The following is a 24,908-nucleotide window of genomic DNA, read 5'->3' on the forward strand; positions in this document are numbered from 1 at the left end:
ACCAAGGAGAACCTTGCGCCCGGTTGTGTCTGATGAAGAAGAAGAGGTTGTGATTCCCACCAAGCCCACTCGCTGTGAGAAGTCTGCCGCTGCCAAGCAACGTGTGGTTTTGCCCTTGCACCATTGGAAAGCCAAGGATTGGGAAGCCTTCCGCTCAAAGAATCCTTATGAGGTTCCCATTGCACCTCCGTGGACCACCGTTCAGTTTCAGAATGAGATGCAAGTGCGGATTGTTCATGAACTCTTTGAGCACAACAAGAACAGGTATGCCAAGCAGTGGACCATTGATCTTGACCATTGGAGGAACAACTTGGAGTATTTCGGTGAGGCTTTGGCTCTCTGTGAGGAATTTGATTTGGTCAAGCTCATGTCGGTGAACTGTGACTTTGATGTTCAGCTTATCCATCAGTTCTATGCCACTGTTCATTTTGGAGAAGATGATGCTCGCACTCTCACATTCATGTGCCGTGATGAGCTCTTTCAAGTTCCATGGAGAGCTTTCTCCAATGCTCTTGGATATGACGACACATGCCTTGAGGGCAATGGTGGCATTCGTCCTCACGACCATCCTGAGTCCATGCCTAGGGAGAAACTTGCCCCTCTGTACATTCGGGGCCGTGGTATTATTGGAGAGTCCAAGGATCTTGAGAAGGTCTTTGACATCATGCATTGTGTGTTCCGCAATGTGCTTCTGCGCAAGGTGGGCAATCAAGATGAGATTCATGGCTATCTTGTTGACTTGATGGTTGCTATGAAGACCAAGGTGGGCTCTAGTGAAATGTTTGATGTGTCCAACTGGCTGTGTCACGAGATGTACAACATGGTCATTTACAGAAAGGTCCCTATTTATGCCCCGTTTGTCATGTGCTTTCTGAACTCAGTTTGGGATGTTCGCCGTCCTGGAGAGCTTCTTACATCTCCAAATAAATTCACTGTTCATGAGGTCAAGGTTCTCAAGAAAAAGAAACATGTCGAGCCTCGCTTTCCTGTTAATGCTCCTGAGGATGTCTATGCCACTTCTGATGATGGGGACTTTGAGATGGAGCCAGGGGCCAATCCCTCTTGGGTGACCAAGCTCACGAACAAGGTGAAGAAGACGTTCTGCCTCCAGACTGACATTCAGAAGAGGATGTATGAGGCCCATGTCAATGAGAAGCATTCCCGGTGTCGTCAGATTGCAATGATGAAGCACCTCAACATGCCTGTTCAGAGTGGTTCTCAGAAGAGCATCACACGGGAGGAGCGATGGATCTCTACGCACAGCACGTGGTTTGATGATGAGGCTCCTCGCCAGCCCTCCACCTCCTTTGCTGCTGCTGATGACATCATGGAGGACGAAGATCGGGACGACGATGAAGAGTCTGATGATGAGGAGGATCTAGATTCTACCGAGGAGTCAGAGGAGGACGACTGAGCTCTGGGGCGCTAGCTTCGCTCTTTTCCTTTTTGGTGTCTTGATGCCAAAGGGGGAGAGAGTTCTATTAGGTCTCGGGATTTGCATTGGTTTTGATTTGCTTTGCGTGTGTTTGTGTTCTTGTGGTTTTTTCGTGTGGGACTTCAGTTTGTGGACCTCGTTGCTTATCTCAAGACTTGCATGGTGTAAGACATGCGCTTATCTATCTATCATTACTGTCATTAATGTTGTTGTTTTATCCGTTATAGTCCTTACCTTCCTTTTATGTGCTTATTTCTTATCTTCGCTTGTCTAGTAGGAGTGGCGAGTCTATAAAATCTAGGGGGAGTCTCGCCCTTAATGTGTGTTCTTGCACTCCAATAGCATTCTCAAATTGGGGCACACATCTAGGGGGAGTCTCGTCTATATTTTCTAGACTTCTCTCTTGCAAATCGTGTTGTTGTCATCATCCACCAAAAAGGGGGAGATTGTAAGGGCATTTCCCTACTTTGTGTTTTGGATGATGATGATGACCCTTTGTTGGTCTAATCGTGTGCTAAGTGCTTCAGGTACTCGGTGTTTAGGCGTACGTCGGTTAGCTATTCTCTCTGGAAGGAAAAGATCAAAGACGGAGTTTTCTACGTTTTTTATCTCTTTGGTCGTAGGGAACCCGTACTATCAAGAGAGAATCCACATTAGGAGGTATTGGGGATTTTTCTCACGTACACTCTTGCCTCACCCCTCTCTTGCCTTCCTTTTGCTGAGAGAGAGCTTTCCTTCTCTCCTGCCTCTTGCTGTGCCTTCCTAGCGGTTGTACCGCTCGCTCGAGCGGTTGTACCGCTGGAACTTTGGCGCTTACCCAGTCTTGTTCGAGCGGTTGTACCGCTGCCTCCGGGCGGTGGTATCGCCACCTTGCTCCTCAATGACTACGGCGGTTGTTCCGGCCAAGTACCGCTCAACAACCGGTCTTGCCTCTGTTGTGATGCGGTACTTGGGCAGTAGTGGCCCGGTTGTGCCCCGCACACCGGTACTACCGGTGCCCCGAGCGGTTCTACCGCTTGGGACTTAGCCGCTCAAGCGCCCATGGCCAGGCGGTTGCACCGGTCGTGTACCGCTCGACTACCGCACTCTGGGGTGACTCCCTTCTGTTTCAATGCGGTGGTTAAGCAGTGGATGCGCGGTTGTTCCGGTTGTTCTCTTTGACCGATAATACCATCTGCTCGCCCGGTTGTACCGCCAGGTAGGGTTCTGGTGGTAAACTGCGAGGCCCGGTTGTATCGGGGCGAGGACCGGTTGTACCTCTGCAGTACAGAATACACAATAACAGTTGGATTTTTAGGGTTGCTATATAAGGGTGGTTCTTCCACCTACCACATTTACCTCTTACCTCTCTCGCTCCACCATTAATGCCACTCAAGCTCTCTTGCCCGATCTCTCTCTAGCCACTCAAACTTGTTGATTTGCTAGGGATTGAAAGAGGAGACCTAGATCTACACTTTCACCAAAGGATATTTGCTTCTCCCATACTTTCTCGTGTGGATTTCGTTACTCTTGGGTGTTTGAGCACCCTAGACGGTTGAGGTCACCTTGGAGCATATTCCATTGTGGTGAAGCTCCGTGGTTTCGTTGGGAGCCTCCAATTCAGTTGTGGAGAGAGACCCAACCTTGTTTGTAAAGGTCCGGTCGCCGCCTTCAAGGACACCAATAGTGGAATCACGGCATCTCGCATTGTGTGAGGGCGTGAGGAGAATACGGTGGCCCTAGTGGCTTCTTGGGAAGAATTGTGCCTCCACACCGCTCCAACGGAGATGTACTTCCCTTCAAAAGGAAGGAACTTCGGTAACACATCCTTGTCTTCGCCGGCTCCACTCTTGGTTATCTTGTATCTTTACTTGTGCAAGCTTATTTGTGTCATATCCCTTGCTTGCTTGTTGTTATTGTTGCTGCATCATATAGGTTGCTCACCTAGTTGCATATCTAGACAACCTACTTTGATGCAAAGTTTAAATTGGTAAAGAAAACCTAAAAAATGTTAGTTGCCTATTCACCCTCCTCTAGTCAACTATATTGATCATGTCAGTGCGGTTGCCTGGGACACGGTCTGCAAGCCGAAGTGGGAAGGAGGATTGGGCGTTCCTGATCTTCGTTGGTTAAATTCGGCACTGCAAGCGCGTTGTCCATGGTTACAGAGAGCAGACAGATCGAAGCCGTGGTTTGAGTTCGAAATCTTGGTTCCGTCCAATTCTAGGGCAATTTTCAATGCAGCGGCAAGGGCTACAGTTGGCAATGGACGTAAAACTCTATTTTGGGAGGATAGATGGATCAATGAGTTCCGTGTTTGCGTGTTGGCACCCCTCGTATATGGTAAGATGGCGACGCGGGCCAAGTCGGCGAGGACAGTTGCAGAGGCGTTGCTGCATGACTCCTGGGCACTTGATGTTGGCCCGGATCTCATGACCGATGAGATACATCAGTTCATGAGCTTGTGGCCAAGAGTGCCAGAAGTTCAGCTCGACCCCATCGTAGAGGACTCCATCAACTGGTCTTGGGAGAAAGACGGCGCCTTCTCGGCACGCTCGGCGTACGCGACCAAATTTGTAGGTCTGGAGGTGTCTCTAATAGCATCGTTTACGTGGAAATCAAGAGCCCCACTGCAGTGCCGCTTCTTCAACTAGCTAGCGATTAGGAACCGTTGTTGGATGTCAGACATGCTTGCCCAGCGCGGCCTGTACTCACCACTGCCTGCAGGCAGACCGTGGTTCCCACGGATAGTGAGACTCTATAGAGTTGGTGCGTCTAGCAAGAGCAAGTACAAGACCATAGGAGAACCACTCGCGCCATTAGCTTTGCTAATCCTGTGGGAGCTGTGGGAGCACCACAATGGCATCGTCTTTGATGGGGTCACGCCGTCAACACTGACAGTAATTGAGCGGATCAACACCGAGGGGCGAGTTTGGCGGGATGCCGGATTGCTCAAAGGAGACCTCGAGGGATTCTTTGCGGGCTTCTCGAGGCAGGTAGTTCGGGAGTAGTCGCTATATATTTTAGGTGCTTGTGGACGGTTTATCCGACGTGTGGATGGACCGCTATGTAACTCTATGGACATTGGGATTCTTTTCCCTCTCCTCTATTAATGAATGATACGCATATTCGCACGTATTCCAGAAAAAAAGATAGCCTAAAACTCAGCTTGCAACTCCTAGTGTTCCCGCGAACTAACCTACAGTTAGATGGTTAGAGGGACAGTGGTATCCCAGTCAATCAGGGTTCAAGTCCTGATGCTTGCATTATTCCTGGATTTATTTCAGAATTTCCGGCGATACGCTCTCAGTGGAAGGAGACGTTCCCGTCGACGACGAGGCGTCTACGGTAACTTCGTAAATCTAGAGATGATATGTCGGCTCAGTCTCTCGAAGGTGCTCATAGAGATAGGGTGTACGTGTGTGCGTTCATAGAGGTGAATGTATATGCATATGTATAAGCGCTTGCGTTTGTATTGTGTTAAAAAAAACTCTTGGTGTTCTCTCTACGGCTATACCTCACTACTACGTACATGGCATACGTGTGTTGGGTGGCCGGTGGAGGACGGCCGAAAAGCTTGGACGGCATCAAAGCCCAAATGGTCTCTTTTCATTGGGCAAACGGAATGACCGATGGACGACGATGTCTAACTGCATTTGCCGTTGCCCTCCTTTCATCGCCTTTACATTACATTACTATCGCATGATTATACTATCCAAAGGCGCGGTCCGATTTAAATAAAAGTCACGCGCATCTCGTAGCCTAAAATGCAGCGCGAGCTTTAGAGGGCAAAGGCTCGTCCTTTTTAATTACGTCTTCGCTCGTTCAGTGCATGAGTAGTCATCGTGCAATGACCTGCGACGGAGGAAATCGCTCTACCAAATCGTTCAGGGCGTGATCTGCCATTTTCCAGACGTAAACAAGGTGGCACTGTGCCAAATCGGCGGGGATAAAGGTCAGGAAGAAAGTAGTAATCTTATTACAGGTGATGGCGTGGTCCCAAAACTACAAGTGAGCACTGAACCAGTAATTCGCAACGGTGTCCAGGCTCATAAGCTCTCAATGAACAATAAATTTGAAAAAATAATTGCAGCCAAATTGTTAAAATTGTATAAAAAAAAATTGACATCCAAGATGCTCCAGTTTTCGAGAAAAGTGCAAAATTTTGTACTCGATTGACATTTGAGGAGCTCATGCAAAAAAAAAAACAGGTCTAAACGGTGTAGTGTTTCAAATTCTCTTTGAAAACCAGATTTTTTTTTTGCCACGACCTCCTCAAATACCCTAACACCACGAAATTTACAGGTACCTTTCCCAAAAAATCAGACTTTTTTCAATTGTTTTATAGGTTTTCTGTTCACATGCAGGTGTAGACGAGCCTGGGCTCAGATTAGCCGCTCTCGCACTGAAGCGGCTACCAATTAACAAACGTGGTAAGACTGTGAGCTACAGAGAAATAATGCGCGACATCAACTGCAAACTGAGAGTGACAAATCGACAGGCCTCTTCCAGATGCCCTTGGAGACATATCGAATTGGAGCGTGATATCCAAGATGGGGAGATGCCACCGGTTTCTCCTCGGTTTTGCTTCCCTCTTGCCATTAAGACGATCCGATCTGCATCAGTTCAACTTGCTTCTAAACAAAATCATCCATGTGTGCACGCACCAGACGCAGAGGGCGAGAGGTAGACGAGGTTCTTCCTTGGCCAGGAAGAAACGCCCATGGCATAGCGTATGAAGAAAGCCTAAGCACCATATACTATGCATCAATCCATGGCCATGAACCTTCCCTTTTTGTTTTTGTATGTACTACCCAACGCACCCGTAGTTTATGCGTAGGCTAATGTCTTCGGTTCGGTACGAAGGTGGTAGGTAGCTGAGGCCGAGCCACGTACATGCATAGTGGAGTGCTACAAGCCAGTGGCAGTAGGTGAACTCATGCGTGTAGGACTTCTTAGATAAACGCTCATCTCTTGGATTGCTTTCCATTCTTTAGTTAACATTTTCATTTCTAATAGGACCTGTATCTAGCTTGAGCACCAGCTCGAAAGGGATTGTCCATATTTGTCCTTGCTCTGTATCATTATTTTTTTTGTAAGAGTTTGGAAAAGATTGAGAAGTGGTGTGGTCCTAAATGCCCCCGAGAAAACAGGACACTGGTATCCGAAACCAAAATGATGGATATTTCCTTGGTCAATCTGTGTTCATCTATACGTCTCTAGGCACAAAAATCTACCCCCCCCTCCCCCCCAAAAAGGGTACAAAAATCTACTACTACAAAACTGTCTTAGAGAAAACAAACTATTAGGATGTCCTTGTGTACCAGAAGCATTAAACTGCATAACTGTCATTACCATGTGTTGCTTCTTGCAGGAAGCACTTAGATTGTATATACACACACAAGCCAAATGGGTAGTTGGACAGCATACGCAGCAACCACACGCGAGCAAGCATACTCCGCCATAATCCATCCCTGTCCCGTAATATCACTACCAATGGTTTTATTAGGACAAGAAAGGACAGTGTTTCATCAAGCTAGTTGAAGGCCGGTATCTGAATCTCTATCTGAAAAGATCGCTACTGCTGATCCTTGCATGTCATGTCAAGCTAGGTCATCTATCAGGCTAGTTAGAAAGCAAGAACTCCTATTACAGGTTCACCTAGCTAGACTTCTGTACTTTTGTTGTCTTATTACTGGCCAACTAAATTGTACTAGCAACTAGTAACAACCAAGAGTGATATATACAGCACACATGATTTATTTCGTTTTCAACATACTTAGGCTCTGCTTGGATTGATGGCAATTTTGGTCTGCTCTCCGGTATTTAGCTCAAGCTTGAAATAAATACCGGGAATCCCTTCTTGGACCGGGAGTAATTATTGCCTTCTCTCCGTTTTTTTAGCTCAAAAGCTTCAACTAGATACCAGAAAGTACACAAAAATTGCAGTCAATACAGGGCAGGGTCTATGATAGTTGGGCAGTGTAATCTTATGAGGAAAATGGACTGAAAGGGAAACACCAACAGCTTGATTTTCGTTATGACCTCCTGTGACCTAGACAGCCCCCATGACCGTGAGATGCTAGCCTTTGATTTGTTGCTGTCAAGCCTGGTTAATTAGCACCAGCGGTCAGCATCTTCTACCTGCACCTCCTCCCACTTGCAGGAATAGGAGAAAATAGTGCACTAGAGATTAGTTCCGTTCAGAAAGAATACTTAGCTAGAGAGAAATGATCATGGCAACAATGCCTTGGGAACAAGAGAGAAATAAGATGGTAGACATGAATTCGGTGAATCCAGCTAGGTTTATAGGCATTCAATCATCCGGCGTTCGAGTAGTTGTGCACTTCATAAAACTCTGCCAAGAATGTTCAGTACTAAAGCATGTTAGGGCATATATGCCAAGTTAGGATTCACCTCATATACACATTTAAGTAAAAGAACACCTGCCCTATATCAATAGAAGACGCATCTAGTTTACGATCTTCGGTACGAGTGAGTTAACACCAAACTCTTTTTTGAAAACTATTCTTTTTCCTGCACACCGTTAGTGCCAAACATCTTTTGGTTAATCTGTGATATGCCCATTGTTGGTGTGTGAGTGGCAGAATCTGGTGCTTTTCTCCCTCCCTTTGTTCATCTTTACTTGAGCAACGGAAAGATAAGTGCGTGTCTGCTTTGGGGATTCCCACACCATCCGGGGACTTGGTAGGGCGACGATCATGAGCCTGCCTTTGCCCCCCACGAAGGAGGCCTGTCGCTCTCTTCTTTTTGTCTTTCCTTTTGAAGATCGCCATCCGCAGTATTTTTTTCTCGGGAGGCAACACCGGTCAAAGCCATCCGGTGACGGAGCACCGGGGCGGTTGCAAAGCAGTTCGTTGCTGAATCATCCCGGGCGATAGAATATGCTAAGGTTCAAATCAGCCTAAAGCAAACTCTCCAATGTGTTGATCCATGGCCATTGCCGATCGCATTTTAAAGTAGATGTTATTATGTTTTAAAAGCAATATTGGTCGGGCGTGCGCCGGCCGTGTGCTACGATTGGTTGCTCTACAGTGGCAGAAGATGAGAGCAAAAACGTAATCAGATGAACCAAGACGGGTGTCGCACACAGCCAAAAAGATGGTACTCCGTAGCACTGCCTAGCAACAGCGGAAATCTGTGATGGCATCAGGGCGGCAGCCACAGGCCGGCGACAGATGGGGGGCCGGCGGTACGCGATACAGTGCGGCGGCATCATCGCCTGAACGAGCCTTTCCATCCCGACATGCGCCACAGGAGGCAGACACGTTACGGTCGTGGGAGCACGGCGTCTGACGACATACATTGATACATACGACCTACTGTAGTCACGTGGCGTCGACGTTTAATCAGCTTCACAAGTGGTACGATCACGATCCGAATGCGACTTGGGCGGCGGAGCTGATCGGTTCATCTGCCCGGCAGCGAACGGGCGTCGTAACGATGTAAACTATGCCGCGACGAATTGAAGGTTTACCAACCGCCGATTACGTAGCAATTAATCTAGCAGCTTCAACCGATGCATTTTAACCGGTGAGATTCATCGGTCACTTTCGTTCCTTCTCAAATGCAGTGGGGGACAAAAACAACGTTTCAGCATCTGTAAACATCGGAAATGTCAACGAGAAAAATCAACTACTTCCTCCGTTCCGAATTACTTGTCTTGGATTTATCTAGATACGGAGGTATCTAGCACTAAAATGAGTCTAGATACATCCGTATCTAAACAAATCCAAGACAAGTAATTCGGAACGGAGGGAGTACTTGTGAGAGAAGAATGCAGTACTGCCACCAACCTGAAATTAATACAACAAACAATCGTTACAGTAATGCTGAGGAAGTAACATATTCACGAGCATTTAGGCAAGATGCCGTCAAATTCTGGAGGCTCGGACCAGGGGAGAAGCGAGTGCACAACACAATGGGGTCAAACCGCGAACTACGATTCCAATAACGCCCATCACGTTGACACAAATAAATGGATCTTCATGTATAGATGAATAATAGCAAGCAAATTCATTCCAGTGAAACAAAAAATTCCGAATGTAGTACTAGGGAGTTCAAATACCAGAGGGATTCGGTCTATATAAGAAGACCTAGGTGAAGAAAACTCAAAACCACGTCTCAAGTCTTGTACGAAGAGCCGCTTATAACATGGAAGGAAGGGAATACTCTGCTCTTTCATTTACAAAACAGAAAACCCAATTTTCTGGTCTTACCCTTTCGGCACATCACTGATGGTGCGCTAGCATATCATGCAGCCACCATAAATAGGCAAACCAGACTGATGGTAACTCTCCACCAGTTGGTAATGACAGAACGCTCACGGATGGTATTCCTCCTCAAATTACATTATGGTGAGCTGACATTACGGTCGCAAAAAAAGTATGCAGCGGTGGTTCTCCTGTCCCTACCCAACTTTTAACACTCGATGAAACAGGGGTCATGAAACCAACTAAAGGGGAGAGTACGAGAAGAAGCAGATGGATCATATGCAAATACAAGAAACGCAAGAAACCCCCAAAATTTTAGCTGTTTGAAATGAAAGAACAAAACTAGCAAGAAACCAAGCTGTTGGCACTGTGCACACCTGAACTGTAACACCGGCACCTGAGCTGTAACAGCAGCAAAATTGTTTAATATAGTTCGAAATATCTCCAGTTTTAAAAGAAATAATCATCACACTGGAACACTGACAAATTTTCATGAAAACCTTGCAACTTACTAGGGGCCAGACCTATTTATTTGTAACTAATTCTGTAACATGCAGGCAAAGACCAGACAAAGGAATCTTCTAGATGAGATTGGCATGGACTGTCAGAATAAAGCTGGTCAAGCCAACAATGAATAAAAAACTCTGGAAGTAACAAAACAAGGCATCACTGAACTTAACTCGTACACACAAATAAAAGCAAGCATCTCCATCCACAATTGCAGTAGTAGTGGCCATACCACTATGACCAACATTCACATAGAATGGTGAAATCTTGCGTATGCCAGTAATTGAAACTTTGACCATGTGACGTATCTGAACGATCAAAAGGAGGCTCCCATAGCAGCCACTAGAGATGCAAAACATGACAACAACAAATTGGCATCACGAACAAGATTACAGAGGGTAGGTGAGAACTTTAGATGTCAGCACCAGGAAAGTAAACAGCGCACTCATGGAAGAGATGATTTAATCCGAAATCTTCTGTCAGAAACAATGACATGGAGCGACCCTCTCACAAGGGGCTCAAGATGTTGATAGTTGAATTGCTGATCTGGGATCCTAATTCGAAAACTGAGATCAAATCCTTTACAGTATGAAGCTAGTCAGAAAAGGAGAAGTTTGTACTTGTCTTTCTAAAGGTTTGAAAACTTGAGTAAAAACCATGCTCCTGAGCCGGTTTTTAACTGAAACAATTTTTTATTTCAGATGTTATCACTATTAAGGTAACATGAAGTTGTAGATATCTAAGCTGGTATCTTTTGCACTGTTTGCATAAACATGCTAATAATTAAGGAGAAAATAGCATGGAAATAGAGAATTAAACCGCGTTTTGATGTAAGGAGCAAAGTTGGGTTTTACAAATTTTGTCGAGCGTCGTGGAGATAGTAGAATATGCTTGTCCAACATCGTCTGAGATGGTTTGGGCATATTCAGCGCAGGCCTCCAGAAGCTCCAGTGCATAGCGGATGGCTAAAGTGTGTTGATAATGCCAAGAGAGGTCGGGGTATACCAAACTTGACATGGGAGGAGTCCGTAAAGAGAGATCTGAAGGACTGGAATAACACCGAAGAATTGGCCATGGACAGGGGTGCGTGGAAGCTAGCTATCCATGTGCCAGAACCATGAGTTGGCTGCGAGATCTCATGGGTTTCAGCTCTAGCCTACCCCGACTTATTTGGGACTGAATGCTTTGTTGTTGTTGTTGTCGAGTATGGAGATAGTAGAATATGCTTGTGTGATGATCTTCAAATAGTTTCTTAAGTGAGGTTTGCTCCACAGGTCTGAGGAGTTCCAATGCAATGGATATTTCTTCAGTTGCTCGTAAGGGTCAAGACAAGTCCATGATGGGATAATAACCTTTTTCTGGCTATTTTTGCATAAAATTTATTTCTTAGTACTTGTTCTTTATGTTCATGATATTTGCCATGGTCATAATTATATGTCAATGCTGCAAACACTCTACTCACACTTCATATTTTCCACATCACCATAGTGACAAAGATACGAAGAGCTACTTTTCTCGGCACCTTGAACTTTCAATGCTCAACAAGTAGATGCCGATGGATGTCTACTCAAGCGATACCGGTATACGAAATGCAGTCAGATGCAGTGAGCATGTGGACACATATGATCATCATTATTTGTGTTGGTGATAAGACACTATTTATAAATATTCAGTGTTGTGGTTTATGCATACTTGCTAAGTTTTTATACTCACCTTTTGTTACTTCGATGTGTTTAGGTAACTCCAAGGACAACATGCTGAAGATAAAGGGAGTAGTAACACCCTCATCTTCGCCGGTTCATACAATATCTCACATATCAATTTTCTTGGAACTTTGTCATTGACGATAAGTTAGAAGCTCTATCCTACCGTGATTAGTAAATTGGTCAGTCATAGAAGTTAAGTATATTAAGGATTTTATCAGTTAACTAATAGATCGCTAGCAAGATTAAACTCTGTTGTGATGCCTTTAGTGAGCCTACGGTAGCTCATCATTGTTATAGTTGCTTGGATTTAAAGTTCGGTTATGTGTGGCTCTGTTATGTGCAAGCGATATTTTCATTGTTTTTGTGCAATGTTTTCTAAATGTTAGAAAAATGGAGTATGAAAGTAGACTGCAAAATTTATAGTTTTTCCGGGCTTCATAGTACTTAAGAGTATGCGGTAGCATTGCTAAGTATGATTGATAACTACAGTATTACAGCATATCTGCCCTATGATATACAAAACATAACTACAACTACAAGGTAACAAAAGGAAAAAAAGGAGAATGCGACAAAAATAAGTTCAGAACGTTAGGTAAATATAACAGCTGATACCACTTTGATACAGACAAGCATCAGCTTACAAGGAAGATCTACAGTATAGCAGTATATAGCCAAAAAATAAACATGGAGTGATGGACAAACTGATGGTAGATTTTCCAAGTGCAAGGTTGCTATCATTGCAATGACAATGCGTTTTCCAATGAATTTTACAAGTGTTATTTGACGAAGCAAGTTGACATTAATCGCTATCTTGCCAAGGACTACAGAATTTAAATGTTGAGGATACAGATACAACAAGATGAAAAATAGAAGTAACTATATCTCATATTCTGCAAAACTGAGCAGGTATACAACATACCCAGTGCTTAGTCAGTGTGGTTTCGGGACATGCCCATCAACAGCAAAATTTCTGGTAGCTGCTGGCAGTGCTAATCTTATGCCATCAAGTTCAGGGCTTGCAATTACTTGGCAACCAAGGCGAGATCTAAAACAATGGGACCAAGTTAGTTGAACTGGAGTAATACATTTTGTACAATTCACACACACACAAAAAGCATACGTTTCTGTAAGCCCAAAAGCAAGGTCCAGCATATCGTTTTCCTCATCTTCAGGATCTTCCAATTTGTTATAGTAGTCTACGTCCTGAAAAGAACTTTCTCATCAAACTGCACTTTGAACTGTCTCAACACACTGAAAACTTAGAAAGAGTGTATGTAGAACTTCGTACCGTTACAATCACATGACAGGTAGAACATGCAAGAGAGCCCTCACATGCTCCTGGTGATCATGGCAGAACAAGCAATTCAGATATATATGGCAAAAAAGGTTAGGGAGTACTGTAATTCAACATGCAACAAATTTAAACGAAAATTCTAACCGATGCAGAATCAAATGAGGCGTACAATGACAGAAAGGTATCATGATATATCTATACTTAATTTTGAACTTACATATCAATGTAAGCTCCTTTAGCTAATAAAAATAAAGGTGATATTAAGTCCAAGGAAGCACATGAAGTCAAGTACAGGCGTGGTATTACTGCAGGATGTTCAAGATTCAAACCAAAATTAGTAAAAAGGAGTACTGCAGAGGACCTTCAAGTTCTATGTCATTCTCATGAGCAGCTTCCAGCATTGACATCCCAATAGGAACATTGATAACCGTTTCATCGCCATCCTTATCAACAAATGTCACAGATATCCTGCAAAGAAAATTCCAGTCATTGATACTGATTGCCAAGGGTAGGACAAAATGGTAAAAATTTAAGAACCAAAAGCATGCGCGGCCCATCAGATATTAAGCAACAAATCAGCTAAAAGAAAAGGTGATGGAATCCTAATTTCAAAATTAAGTTCCTAATTAGTCAATGGAACATGTAACATATTCAACACACAAAACCAGAAAATGACAGAAGAAAAGGCTTTAAAATACAAAAACTATTGAAAAAGGACACGCTCCCAGGTGTGTTCGAGAAAATAAAGAACTTTAAATAAGCTGTAAAGTGAAGCAGATAGACCTCATAAAGACCCTACGCATCAAAATAGAGGCAGAACTGGTAAAATTGACACAAGTTCTCGCATGTCTGGATATCGCCGTTTATTGCTAAATTAATTTCATGCCCTAAATGCTACATAGATTCCACATGGATAAAATATGAAATAGACACCTGCATGAGGCCTGATTGTGTTAAAAACCAAAGGACAAAATATTACTCACAAGGCATACTTGGGCCTGAACTATGGCCAGTTGGCCACAACAGGAGGGTATCCGAGGAGGAAGGAGCACTTGCCCTACAGGTGGAGCTATTCCTAACTAAGGGATGAGTGTCCCAGATATCTGTAAGTTGGGATATTGAATTCTTAAGAGTACCAAGGTTGTCACTTTCCATCCTTAGGTTTGTAAGCCGACTCTATAATGCCTAGCCCTATTCTTACTAACCAAGCAAGATATTCTCCCAATTACCTCTAATGATTGCCTAATTAACGGATAAGGATCTCAGTTATCTTTGAATTTGGATTACCCAGCTATCTTTAAGTTTGGATTCAAACCTCTTAACGGTTCCCAAGGTTGTTACTTTCCATACTTGGGTTTGTAAGCGAGCTGTATAATCCTAGCTCATTTCGTACCAATCAAACAAGAACTTATCCCAATTACCTCTCCCACAATTGTAAGCAGTGGCTAGGGGCACATACTAGTCCCTTAAAGGGTGGTGTTTTAAGCAGGCTACATAAAGTCTGGACCTTTTCTTACCAATCTGACAGTTCCTTCACAAGTGTGCTTATGCCACAAAATGCAGGGGCACATCCTCCAACATTCCACGACTATAATCTTCGCTCTAATCCTGCCACCGAGCACCCCCCCCCCCCCTCCCCTCCCCGTGGCACGTAGAGCAGCTTGTGTTCTTTAGCGACGATCAGTTACACCCACATAGTACAAGCTATGGAATACAGGAATGGACATACTCCAGCTTGTAGGAATGCTGCTTTTAAGAATAGTGGAACACAACAGCAACAGCTAGAGAGGGGCCCAAAAACCATGTTAAGTCAGGTGGATGGCTTCTAGGTGGACAAATGTTACACCAGTTAAGTACTTCCAGGAATTTCCAAAATCATTTTTGGAACAGGAATAGAACTTAAAGGCCTCTTTACTATTCATAATAATTCAAATGTGTGGATCTACCGTTTCCCTTTTTTGCTCCATCTTGTAGTCAGCCTGTGTGCCGGACATGTTGCCTGTTGCATCATGTACATCGTGTTTTCCTCCCTATATTCTGCTGTATGTTTTACTTGAAATGGAGCAGTTTGGAAGACCTGCCATATCTATCTTTACCTTACTCCTACACATTTTGGAGTTGGTGATGATGGCCCGCCTGCCATCCCACTTTCCCTCCAGACAAGTAGGGTATCTCTATGGAGATTGATGTGCCACATATGATATGATTTGACATTATTCTGTTGCAATACTGGCGCATTTAGCTAGTTTTACATGATTCAATTTATTTTATTATTATTACTTCCCTAGCGATACGGGGGCATTTCACTGGCTTTATTTGCTTCTCTAATCAGCTGTCTCGCAGAGACTATGACTACCCAAGTGCAAAAGGGGCATAAGTAAAGAAACATTTTTATAACATCTGAACGTTCTATTTCAGAAAATATATAAATGTCATGCCTCCAAAGGGATAACAGCATGAGTCCACGTCAACCTGCCACAAAGTGAAATGATGACAGAAATCCGTTGCCAAATTATTTGCCAATAGTTTCAACCATCAAATGGTTTAGCAGCAAGGGCAAACATCACTATGAAGGCTTAATTCACCAACCTAATGTGCTCTCTCTAATCCTTTACAAAATAATAGTTTTCCATGCATAGCTTAAATTGGTAATCTTTTTTAATTAGACTCCTTATGCCCATCTATTTTGGTGGGCGTACTTATATTCATGTAATCCTAGCCCGTCCTAGTGCTCCAACAGTTACAGTCTAACTGTATCATTGTTGAACTGGCTGTATTTAGTTAGTCGTCAAAATTGGTAAGTAAGGTTTATTGTGTTGGTCTTACAGAGCCAATGAGCCATTAGAAGCTTTTATAAACAGCTAAGAAATTCATCCAAGGACCATAGGGTTGCTTCCATGAGCTTTGGTTATTATTCTGAATCCTTACTGACGCAGAGATAGATCAGTAAATATTAATATTAGTGGGACAGTCTGTACTGCAGATTTGAAAATATTGAGCATACATGAAAACATTTTAGTATTTATGCTACGCCCAACAGTAATAAGTAAAAGCTGACTGGCTAGGCATCAACAGTAAAAAGACTTACTTAGCTTTCGGCTGTTCGCTCCTGTCACTGACTTTAGCTTCCGTGGCGGAACATAGAGAATGATTACCCTGAAAAGAGTTCCATTTGTTATTCCATCTTTGAACTAAGTTATTCCAATTTCTCTACATTATATTTTTCATTTTAAATAAATTTTAAAAAAGTTAAGCACAGACACGAGATCTGTATGTCTGCGCATCTTTTCAAACATCAATATCTGATAAGTATGAAAACTATATAGAGTCAACTTTGCTTCGGTACACCCCCCTAGAAAATTTATGGATTTCGATGCAGATTAAAGGTGGAGACTAGAAGGTGCCCTTTATATGAAAAAGGATAATATAGTCTTTCGTATCCAAATCAATCTATTCAATACGTTAGATCTGCAAACTATGAAACTAATATGATGATAGCCTTTTTAAGTAACTTTAAGATTTGTGCAAACTTTTAAGGGGGGTGTGCTGAAGCATTAACAAGTTCTGCAGGTTAATGGTACAGTTAGGATTGCTCGAAGAAATTCCCCGCAAAAAAAATTGCTTGAAGGCCTAGCAAATGGACAGTTCCAGCAACCAGGGAAACTCCTTTGTATATGTTGGCAGTAAATGTAGGCAAGTTAACAATGCAACATTTGAGAGAGAGAGAGAGAGAGAGAGAGAGAGCTGACCACATAGTTCATACAGGCTCTGATGGGTTCTTCCTGATTCCTTGAAGTTACTGACTTTTGACCTGATAAATGTCAGAATAATTCAGTGGACATAGAGAAACGAAAGATGGTCATAACAAACAGACAAGCATGCCAGTCAAAAGAACGTGTTCTCTTAAAATTTACTTAAAGCGCTAGTAAAAAAAACTAAACAGACCCTAGGCTCACATACCAAGAATAACTAAACATACATTTCTTCCAAAATCTTTACCTACTAATAAACCAGCTATTGCTTCTGGTCGTCCGTCGTGGTTGTTTTGCAAAAAAGCCCCTCGATTTACAGGAAATCAACCCGCAGTCCCTGTTTTAGTGGCACCCAGAAAAAACGTTTCACTTCTACAAACAAAACCCTATAGGCATTTCAATTCAGTCTGCAGTCCTTTCCTTCCTCTTATCCACTCTACGCCGGCGGCTACGCCCATTCCGTTGTGCGCCGGCGGCCGCCGTGCCTCGCACCGGAGGATGGAGTGCGCTCGCCGGGAGGATGGACGGCGCGGAGAGGCGCGCTCGCGCCTGAGCTCCTGTGCCCGCGCCTCGCGCCTCCTTGCACCGCTCCGGCGGCCTCACTCGCCACGCGCCGTCGCCGGCGACCACAAGCAGCGACCGTCGCACACCTCTCCGCGCGCCACCCCGAAGCCCCAGGAACGCCGCGCCACCGTCCCCCGCAACCCCGGCCTCCTCCTCGACCTCGCCTCTCCGTGCGAACAAACGGCGTCGCCGGCGGCGGCCTCGGCCACCATGCTTGAGCTGACGGGCGCCGACCGCACAGGGCTCATCTCCGAGGTGTTCGACGTGCTAGACGACATGAGCTGCAGCGTCGTCGATGCCAGGGCGTGGTCGCATCGCGGCCGCCTCGCCTGCCTCGTCTACCTGCGGGACGAGGATGTTGCCGCAGCCGGTGTGGAGCACATCAAGGCCCGCCTCGCCCCCCTCCTCCGCGGAGACTCGGAAGCCAGCGGTGGCACCGTGGCTGCCGTCCCCGCCGGCTCCATCCCGCACGCCGACCGGCGCCTCCACCATCTCATGTATGCCAGCGGCGACCAGGAGCGCGCGTTCCCAACTCCCTCGGTGCGTGCTCATGGATCTCGAGCCCGACACCATGGGCTCCGTGCACACGGGGCCCTACGGCCAGATCTTCCGCCCCGACAACTTTGTCTTCGGCCAGTCCGGCGCCGGCAACAACTGGGCCAAGGGCCACTACACCGAGGGCGGGGAGCTCATCGACTCCGTCCTCGACGTCGTCCGCGAGGAGGCCGAGAACTGCGCTGCCTCCAAGGTACTTTCCCCTTTCTTGAGGAGTCGCTCCAGTTACTCCGTTCCACAGATTCTGGCCAGCGATTCTGACTTTTGTTCATGTGCTTGTCGTGAGGCTTCCAGGTGTGCCACTCCCTCGGCGGGGGCACCGGTTCCAAGATCAGGGAGGAGTACCCGGGCCGGATGATGCTCACCTTCTCCGTGTTCCCATCTCCAAAGGTCTCTGACACGGTGGTCGAGCCCTACAACGTCACTCTCTCGGTTCACCAGCTGGTGGAGAACGCCGACGAGTGCATGGTGCTGGACAACAAGGCGCTCTGTGACATTTGCTTCCGCACCCTCAAGCTGACCACACCTAGCTGTAAGCACATCTGTGACATCAAGCTATATTACCTGCCTGTACTTTTTTACCTGCCTGTACTTTTTTACTAATGTGAATGCTAAATAAATAGAAGAGATAGAGGATTAATACACTGACTCTGGCTTGGCAACTTTATATTGGTTTCTTGACCGAGATTCTGGTACAGATGGAACCGTGATTTGTGATAGTCTAGCGATTAGTAGAAAGCTAACTGTAAAATCATGTGCTTTGCAACTCTTGTCATAATCATATACATAGGATTAGTTCAGTTTAAAGCAGGGATTCAGATTGCTCTACTGTGGCACACATTGTCAATTAGTTAAGTGAGATCAAAATAGAAGTGCAGATTTGGTGGCAAAACATTCTATAGGGGAGCAGTTAACCGGTTTGTTGTTACAAGGTGCTCTGGTTTTTTTAGCACACCAATTGGCTGCACATTGTACTTCTAATAGTGATTTTTTATTAATGTGAGATCTAAGCTCAATAGTTCGCACAACTTGGGAGGCAATCCTGAAAAGGAGGAGAGCACTTGAAATAGGCTTAGTGAAGAGAATTTGAGATGGCACGACCAAACATATTTGGGTTGACCTTGAATACCTAATGTCCCAGGGAATTTCAAGGGTGAGGAAGCTGGGTGAACTGTTTTCTGCTGACAGTAGGTGGTGGAATGAGGACACTCTCCAAGAGAACTTCTTAACACCAGACATCTGGGTGATAAAGAAGACCCCTCTTGGAAAATTGGACCAGGATATGTGGGTGTGATCCAGAATTTTATGCCTGTCAGGGCTAACTTGCACCTCCATCCCTACACCCCTTTGATTACATTTGCAATTCAATATGCAAATAAGCTGGATGCTTGGATGCCCGTGGTGAGTGAAGTATGGCTTTAGTCTGTCGGTTAAGCTGACTAACTGTTTCAAAATCTTGAACTAATGTTTTTTGTGACACCTAAACTGAAGTTGGTCATGCTAACAAAACCTTCAACTTATTAGAACAGAAATTGTAACAACAGTTTAGCTTATTGTTCTGTGAAGTAACTACTGTTGTACCAGAAAATTTTGTGCACGTGCATTCAATTACAGGTTATCCGAGCCTGCTTGCACTTGCAACTGATCAATGCCGATCCAGTTGTTCTCAGGATAGATAAAAATCAGTTCTTGTTCATTATAGAGGGCATCCAACATAAATAAGATTTTTAAATCTGACAAAACATTTTTATTGTACAATTCAGTCTGAAAGATAAGAGCAAACTTATCTGCCACTATAGAGGGAATCAAACATAAAATAGGTGACATGCAGATATTGACATACGATTACATTTTTATGGCATTACTAATCCAGTTATGGTTCCATTGTTGTCGCACACCGAACGTTCAATGAATTTCTTGAAGAAAATGTATGGAGTCTTTTGTTGTGTGCTTCAACCAGGTAAAATCCTATTGGTTATTCTAATCATACAATCTTCCGAGCCAATTTTGTGAGCTTAGTACAGTAGGATTCTTATTTTTTTAAGGCTTCCCAGTAGATATATTGGAGCTGCCCCTTCCTCTTCTACTGTGCTATCTCTACTTCTTTCCCTTCTACTTGATAGTCAAAAATTTAGTACATCTCCATGCTCATGGTTCTTCAGCATATATAGTCTACTATGTAATTCTCTGTACAACCCATTTAACTCAGCAACAGCCACTAAAATATATCTGTAAGCTTGCATAGGAATGATTCATTTTTTATTGTTGTTTGGTTATTGTGGTTCACAGCCAATTTCTTTAGGCTTTAAGCATATGGTAGGATTACACTAACAATCCAAGTAAATAGTATTTGGTCCTTTTGATTATGTTTCATGGCAATAAATATGTTACCTTGTGGTGCAATTTGTTTCCTGCAATTGGTAACTCAACTTTTTTGCAGGGAGGTAACTACATTTCTTCCGTTGCTGAAAAAGCTGAGGTGAATTCTATGACAGTGAGGGTTGATGATAGGAGCACAATTAATTCTGATGTAAGTGTGACAACCTTGTGTACTATTCTATCCTGGTCTTGCTTTTATTGTTGCACAACTTCTCTGATCTCCCAGTAGATTTGTTCAGTCGGTGTGGTCGTTAGGCTTAGTTTAGACATCTTTCTATTTTGAATCTGTGCTTATACTGTTTGTCATCTGAAACCTACACTCAGTATACATTATGTCCAGGAAATAATCATCACGTACGGACATCACTCTGTACTCCTTCCGTTACATAATTCTTGTCGTGGTTTTAGTTCAACATTGCATAACCTTCTGGTTTTCCTGAGGTACTGCTCAGTAACTTTTTTTACCTCATGCATACAAAGATAGAACAAGAGTCACTGGATTAAGAATTCGAACTTTCAGAAGTTCAAAAAACAAATCTGCATAGTCTGTGGACGGGGATGGAAGGAAAGAATTGTGATTCTAATGTGCCATTGACAGTGGCGGGCATTAATTGGGGAGGCAGAGATAGCAGCTTGACATGCATGATGTTCGATTAGAATCGTGGTTACTTGGTGATGCTTTTAGTTTGCTAGAACTTTTTAGCCTGAAAGAATGCAAAATGCATATACACTGGGATTAGGAATCCATTAAGTTATCTTAGTTTCTCTTTCTGGTTTGAGTTTAGTATTATTTTTTCTTCTTCATGCATTTAATTTGCTGTGCAGGTGTCTTACATAAGATGCTATAAGGATTATATAACTTTCTTTACCGATCACAGTACCGACGGTGGCAGGCCATGCTTTCTATCTGCAGTTCTCCAACTAAAAGTCTAACCGCAGGAGTATGTAGAATCTTCTTTACTTAACTAGCTGATACTCACGGACATATCGTGAAGCACAAGCAGCCTTGCAACCACAAACCTTGCAGACTTCTCTTTTCATATCCAAACTTTGCAAACATTTCATTCATGTTTTTAAACTTATTCTACGTTTATTTTAGTGCACCAAGAAAAAGTAAATTTGTGACCATTTGTGCTTATCTACTACTGCTTTGAGTTTTTTTTCTTCTTTAAAGGTTTGATAGTATATGCGTAGATTTTTAACTATTTTTGTTACTATTACAAATTTAGTTACATTTCTCAAAATAAAAGAAAATACTAAATTTGTATGAACATATAGATCTTATGAAATTTGATTTCATGGTAATTTAGTTACATAAATTATTAAACTCTCAAAGAGTATGTATATGCAACAATCACAATGTATCTTTCTCTCGAAAAGCGATAATTCAACCAGTGGCAACACAAAGGCATGTTCACCTTATAGAGAATGAGGATAACATTGTTTCCAACGTTTGTCAGAATTGGATATAAGAAGTGGCTCGTAGTGGCACGTGGAGCAGGATTTGCGTTTTTTTCGCCCGGTGCAACGCACGGGCATTTGTACTAGTGTATATCTAAACATAAAAGGGGAACATCTTGAATAGTATGGTTCACCTTAAAAAACACATAAACAAACATTACATGTTATTATGGAAAACTGAGCAGGCCAATCCAACTTGCATACTTGTATACCCCATAATCAGGGTGAGCAAAGACACCGCATCAGTTGTCTTGACAAAGAGCTAGAAAGCACTCTTACAGCAGATATTGCCCACATTCCTTAAAACAGACACCAATCCACAGGAAATACAAAAACCCACTAACTAGTGCCTCCTTGCCAACTACTCCGTACCAGATATAGGATTAACTCTGAGTGACCAAATAGCAGGAAATCAGTGTGGCCACAACCAACAGGTATATCCCCTCGATGCTGCTGCTACTTCATCAAATCACCTAGCATTTGCTCCCAGATGTCAATCAACTAATCATCAGCCTGCCCACATCCACAAACTCGAAACTAGCCACGTCATTGCATCCGAATGACCTGGAATTAACACCCGGGGCAAGTAGCACGGTGAGCTGAGCACAAATTTGACAGGGCGCCCCAGGTGACCACCAGGAAAACCCACGGAGTATTCCGTGAGCAACTCAGGAATCAGAATCACGCACTCGAAGCCCTCTAATCCTAACCGAGACATCCTCCAAATAAAACAACGCCGCAGCGGAGGCAAATGAAATCGCGAAGCCGAGGGGCGACGGTGGAGGTGGGAGGAGAAGCTCACCTAGCCTCGCCCGGTTCAGGGCGTGGACGCCAAGGCGGGAGATCCTCGACAACATCTTCACCGGCGGGGCAAAGCCGACACGGACGCAGCGGCGGCAGCAGATTCGGGGCGCGGGTTTGGGACTTGGGAGGATCAGCGGAGGAGGAAGAGGAGTTCGGCTTCGCTTGACAAGGAAGTAGAGGACGCGGGCCGAGAAACTGGGCCGCGAGGGTAGCCCAACTATAAAGATACGGTCGCGAATCTTATAGTTGGGCCATTTCTCCAGCTTATCGACCCATACATATTACTCTTGATAAAAAAAAGCCACGCCGGAATCTGAAACTGATCCTGAAATACGTCGATCTAATTTCAGGAAAAAATAATGACAAAAGGCACACAGAAAAAACATGGAGACGCGGGGAATCGAACCCCGTGCCTCTCGCATGCGAAGCGAGCGCTCTACCATATGAGCTACGTCCCCGAGATGACGAATGCGAGACCTAACGACTGAAAGATTATGTTTCATTTCGACTGCTGCAGAAATTAGCCATCTTCAAAGGAGCAACACCTGATAACTCGTGCAGAAAAAGAGCGTGTGGTAAAACAAAAGTGTAGGCAAGGAGGAAGATAAATATGACCGTGGATTCGACCAATGCCATCTCTATCTCTGGTTCGCAGAGCACCTGTTTCTTCCCACCCCCGCAAAGGCTCCTCCTGCTGTCCTGCATGGAGTATTTCCCCTTCCCTCACGCAGCTGTTCCTCGAACTTTTCTAGACAGTTCTACCAGCGCCCTGTAGGGCCAGCGTCGCGTGATCATCAATTGCTACGGTTAGATCGAGCTTTGGTCCTGAGACTAAAGCAAAACACCCATCACTCCATCAGCAGCAGAGCAGAGCAGCACCCGTCCATTTCCGTTTCTGACTAATTAAATCGCCCGGACAGATCGCCCGGTGCCATTCCCTCACATGCAGGGCAGCAGGGAAGGCGAGGCTGCCGGGCCCCGGAGGCGGACACGACGTGCCCCTCTGTGGCAGGCAGGAGACAGGTTCGAGAAACGCCGATCGGAGGCGCGGCCGTGGCTGGCGGTTGAGCCATCCATCCGCGCAGCACAAGACAGCCGTGCACCTGGTCCAGGGGACAGCGGATGAGCCAGCCAACCCCCGTCGCACCAACATTTATTGCGCACGGAAACAGTAAACGCAAACGCGCCGTTGGCATGCCACGAGAGGGCGCGGCAGATCATGGTGCACCGCGCGCAGATCCACCGTCGCCGTCCCTCCTTCAGAGATTTCACCCGCGTGTGCGACGGAAGATAAATATCCCAGCCTTGACGAAGAGTCGCGCCACGGCGTCGTCAACGTCGATCGCCACACACATTGATGACCTGTCAGGCATCAACAGCCAGCCCCCATCGGTTTGACGCTACGCAGAGGAGGACGGCGACATTGGGAAATTCAGACAAGTCTCTCTCCCGGCCCGTCGATCTGACACCAGGAACCCGTCGAAGCAAATTATTGGTGCCGTGCCGGTTTCTCCGAGGCCAACTCCACCGCGCGATTTTAAACGGACGTCCGGATTGACCGGATTTTGTTTTTTTGGAGTGTTGATGGGTTCGTCCGTGTCCGGCTTTGTCCGATGGGTCATGCGTGCGCCCACCGCACGGCCGCACACCAAATCGTGTCCGGGATGGACGTGAATAAAAAAAATTAAAAAACTAGAATGAAATAACTAAAAAAATAAAAAAACGCATTTTAAAAAAACATAAAACATATATAAGGGTCGGCCACAAAACGGCCTAGTTTCCACGGTCACTTCAAAGGCCCAGTTTCATAATTAACATATAAAAACAAAATAAAAAAATGCCTCCCGCGCGCTCCTGCCGCGCCCGTCGGTGCCGTGGCCGTCGCCGTCTTCACTGACCGCCGATGTCGTCGTCGTCGCTGACGAGGTCGACGTAGGCCGGCGGCGTCCACAGGTGGGCCGGCGGTGCGTGGTAGACGGGGACGGGCTGGACGGCCGGAGGTGCCTGCACCACCTCCTCCCGTGGCGACGCCTCCCGCTCCGGTGACCGCGGCGGGGTGAGGCACCAATTCACTCCCACGCCGGCGGCCATCTCCGGAGCAGTGCAGGACCAGCCCCACCCCTGGCCCAGCAGCTGCTGGAACGCGGCCACCGGCTCCTCCTCCTCGGGAATGGCTACCTCGCCGGCAGCGAAGCGGGCCGTCATCTCCTCCAAGCCCTCCCATTGCCGCTCATCGTG

At 45.1% G+C, this 24,908-nt stretch overlaps 2 protein-coding genes and 1 non-coding gene across 6 annotated transcripts; 1 reads left to right on the forward strand and 2 right to left on the reverse strand.

The window, feature by feature from the left end:
• Window positions 1-9,212: 9,212 nt before the first annotated feature.
• Window positions 9,213-22,868, reverse strand: LOC125509360 (uncharacterized). Of its 2 annotated transcripts, XM_087526245.1 has the most exons (8): window positions 22,669-22,868; window positions 16,905-16,966; window positions 16,244-16,311; window positions 13,517-13,623; window positions 13,150-13,199; window positions 12,982-13,064; window positions 12,781-12,906; window positions 9,213-9,231 (listed from the first exon to the last, which is right to left on the reverse strand). In XM_087526245.1, the coding sequence occupies exons 1-7, from the start codon at window positions 22,721-22,723 to the stop codon at window positions 12,792-12,794; spliced, it is 540 nt and encodes a 179-aa protein (XP_087382371.1). In that variant the 5' UTR covers window positions 22,724-22,868; the 3' UTR covers window positions 9,213-9,231; window positions 12,781-12,791. The 2 variants fall into 2 exon arrangements, with proteins under 2 accessions (XP_087382371.1, XP_048530282.1); XM_048674325.2 differs by lacking the exon at window positions 9,213-9,231 and having other exon boundaries at window positions 12,567-12,906.
• Window positions 17,622-21,822, forward strand: LOC125509358 (tubulin beta-6 chain-like). Of its 3 annotated transcripts, XM_087526246.1 has the most exons (4): window positions 17,622-18,219; window positions 18,321-18,558; window positions 19,215-19,427; window positions 19,950-21,822. In XM_087526246.1, the coding sequence occupies exons 1-3, from the start codon at window positions 17,767-17,769 to the stop codon at window positions 19,253-19,255; spliced, it is 732 nt and encodes a 243-aa protein (XP_087382372.1). In that variant the 5' UTR covers window positions 17,622-17,766; the 3' UTR covers window positions 19,256-19,427; window positions 19,950-21,822. The 3 variants fall into 3 exon arrangements, 1 of the variants encoding a protein (XP_087382372.1); XR_007284055.2 differs by lacking the exon at window positions 17,622-18,219 and having other exon boundaries at window positions 18,425-19,427; window positions 19,950-19,986; window positions 20,467-21,822; XR_007284056.2 differs by lacking the exon at window positions 17,622-18,219 and having other exon boundaries at window positions 18,425-19,427; window positions 20,467-21,822.
• A 187-nt stretch (window positions 22,869-23,055) lies between the features above and the next one.
• On the reverse strand, window positions 23,056-23,128 carry TRNAA-CGC (transfer RNA alanine (anticodon CGC)). Its single transcript has one exon. It is a non-coding gene; the product is annotated as a tRNA-Ala (tRNA).
• Between the last annotated feature and the right edge of the window lie 1,780 nt (window positions 23,129-24,908).

Source organism: Triticum urartu, chromosome 5A (genome assembly GCF_056163025.1).
Source record: "Triticum urartu cultivar PI428250 chromosome 5A, HENAU_Tu73, whole genome shotgun sequence".
Classification (NCBI taxonomy): domain Eukaryota; kingdom Viridiplantae; phylum Streptophyta; class Magnoliopsida; order Poales; family Poaceae; genus Triticum; species Triticum urartu.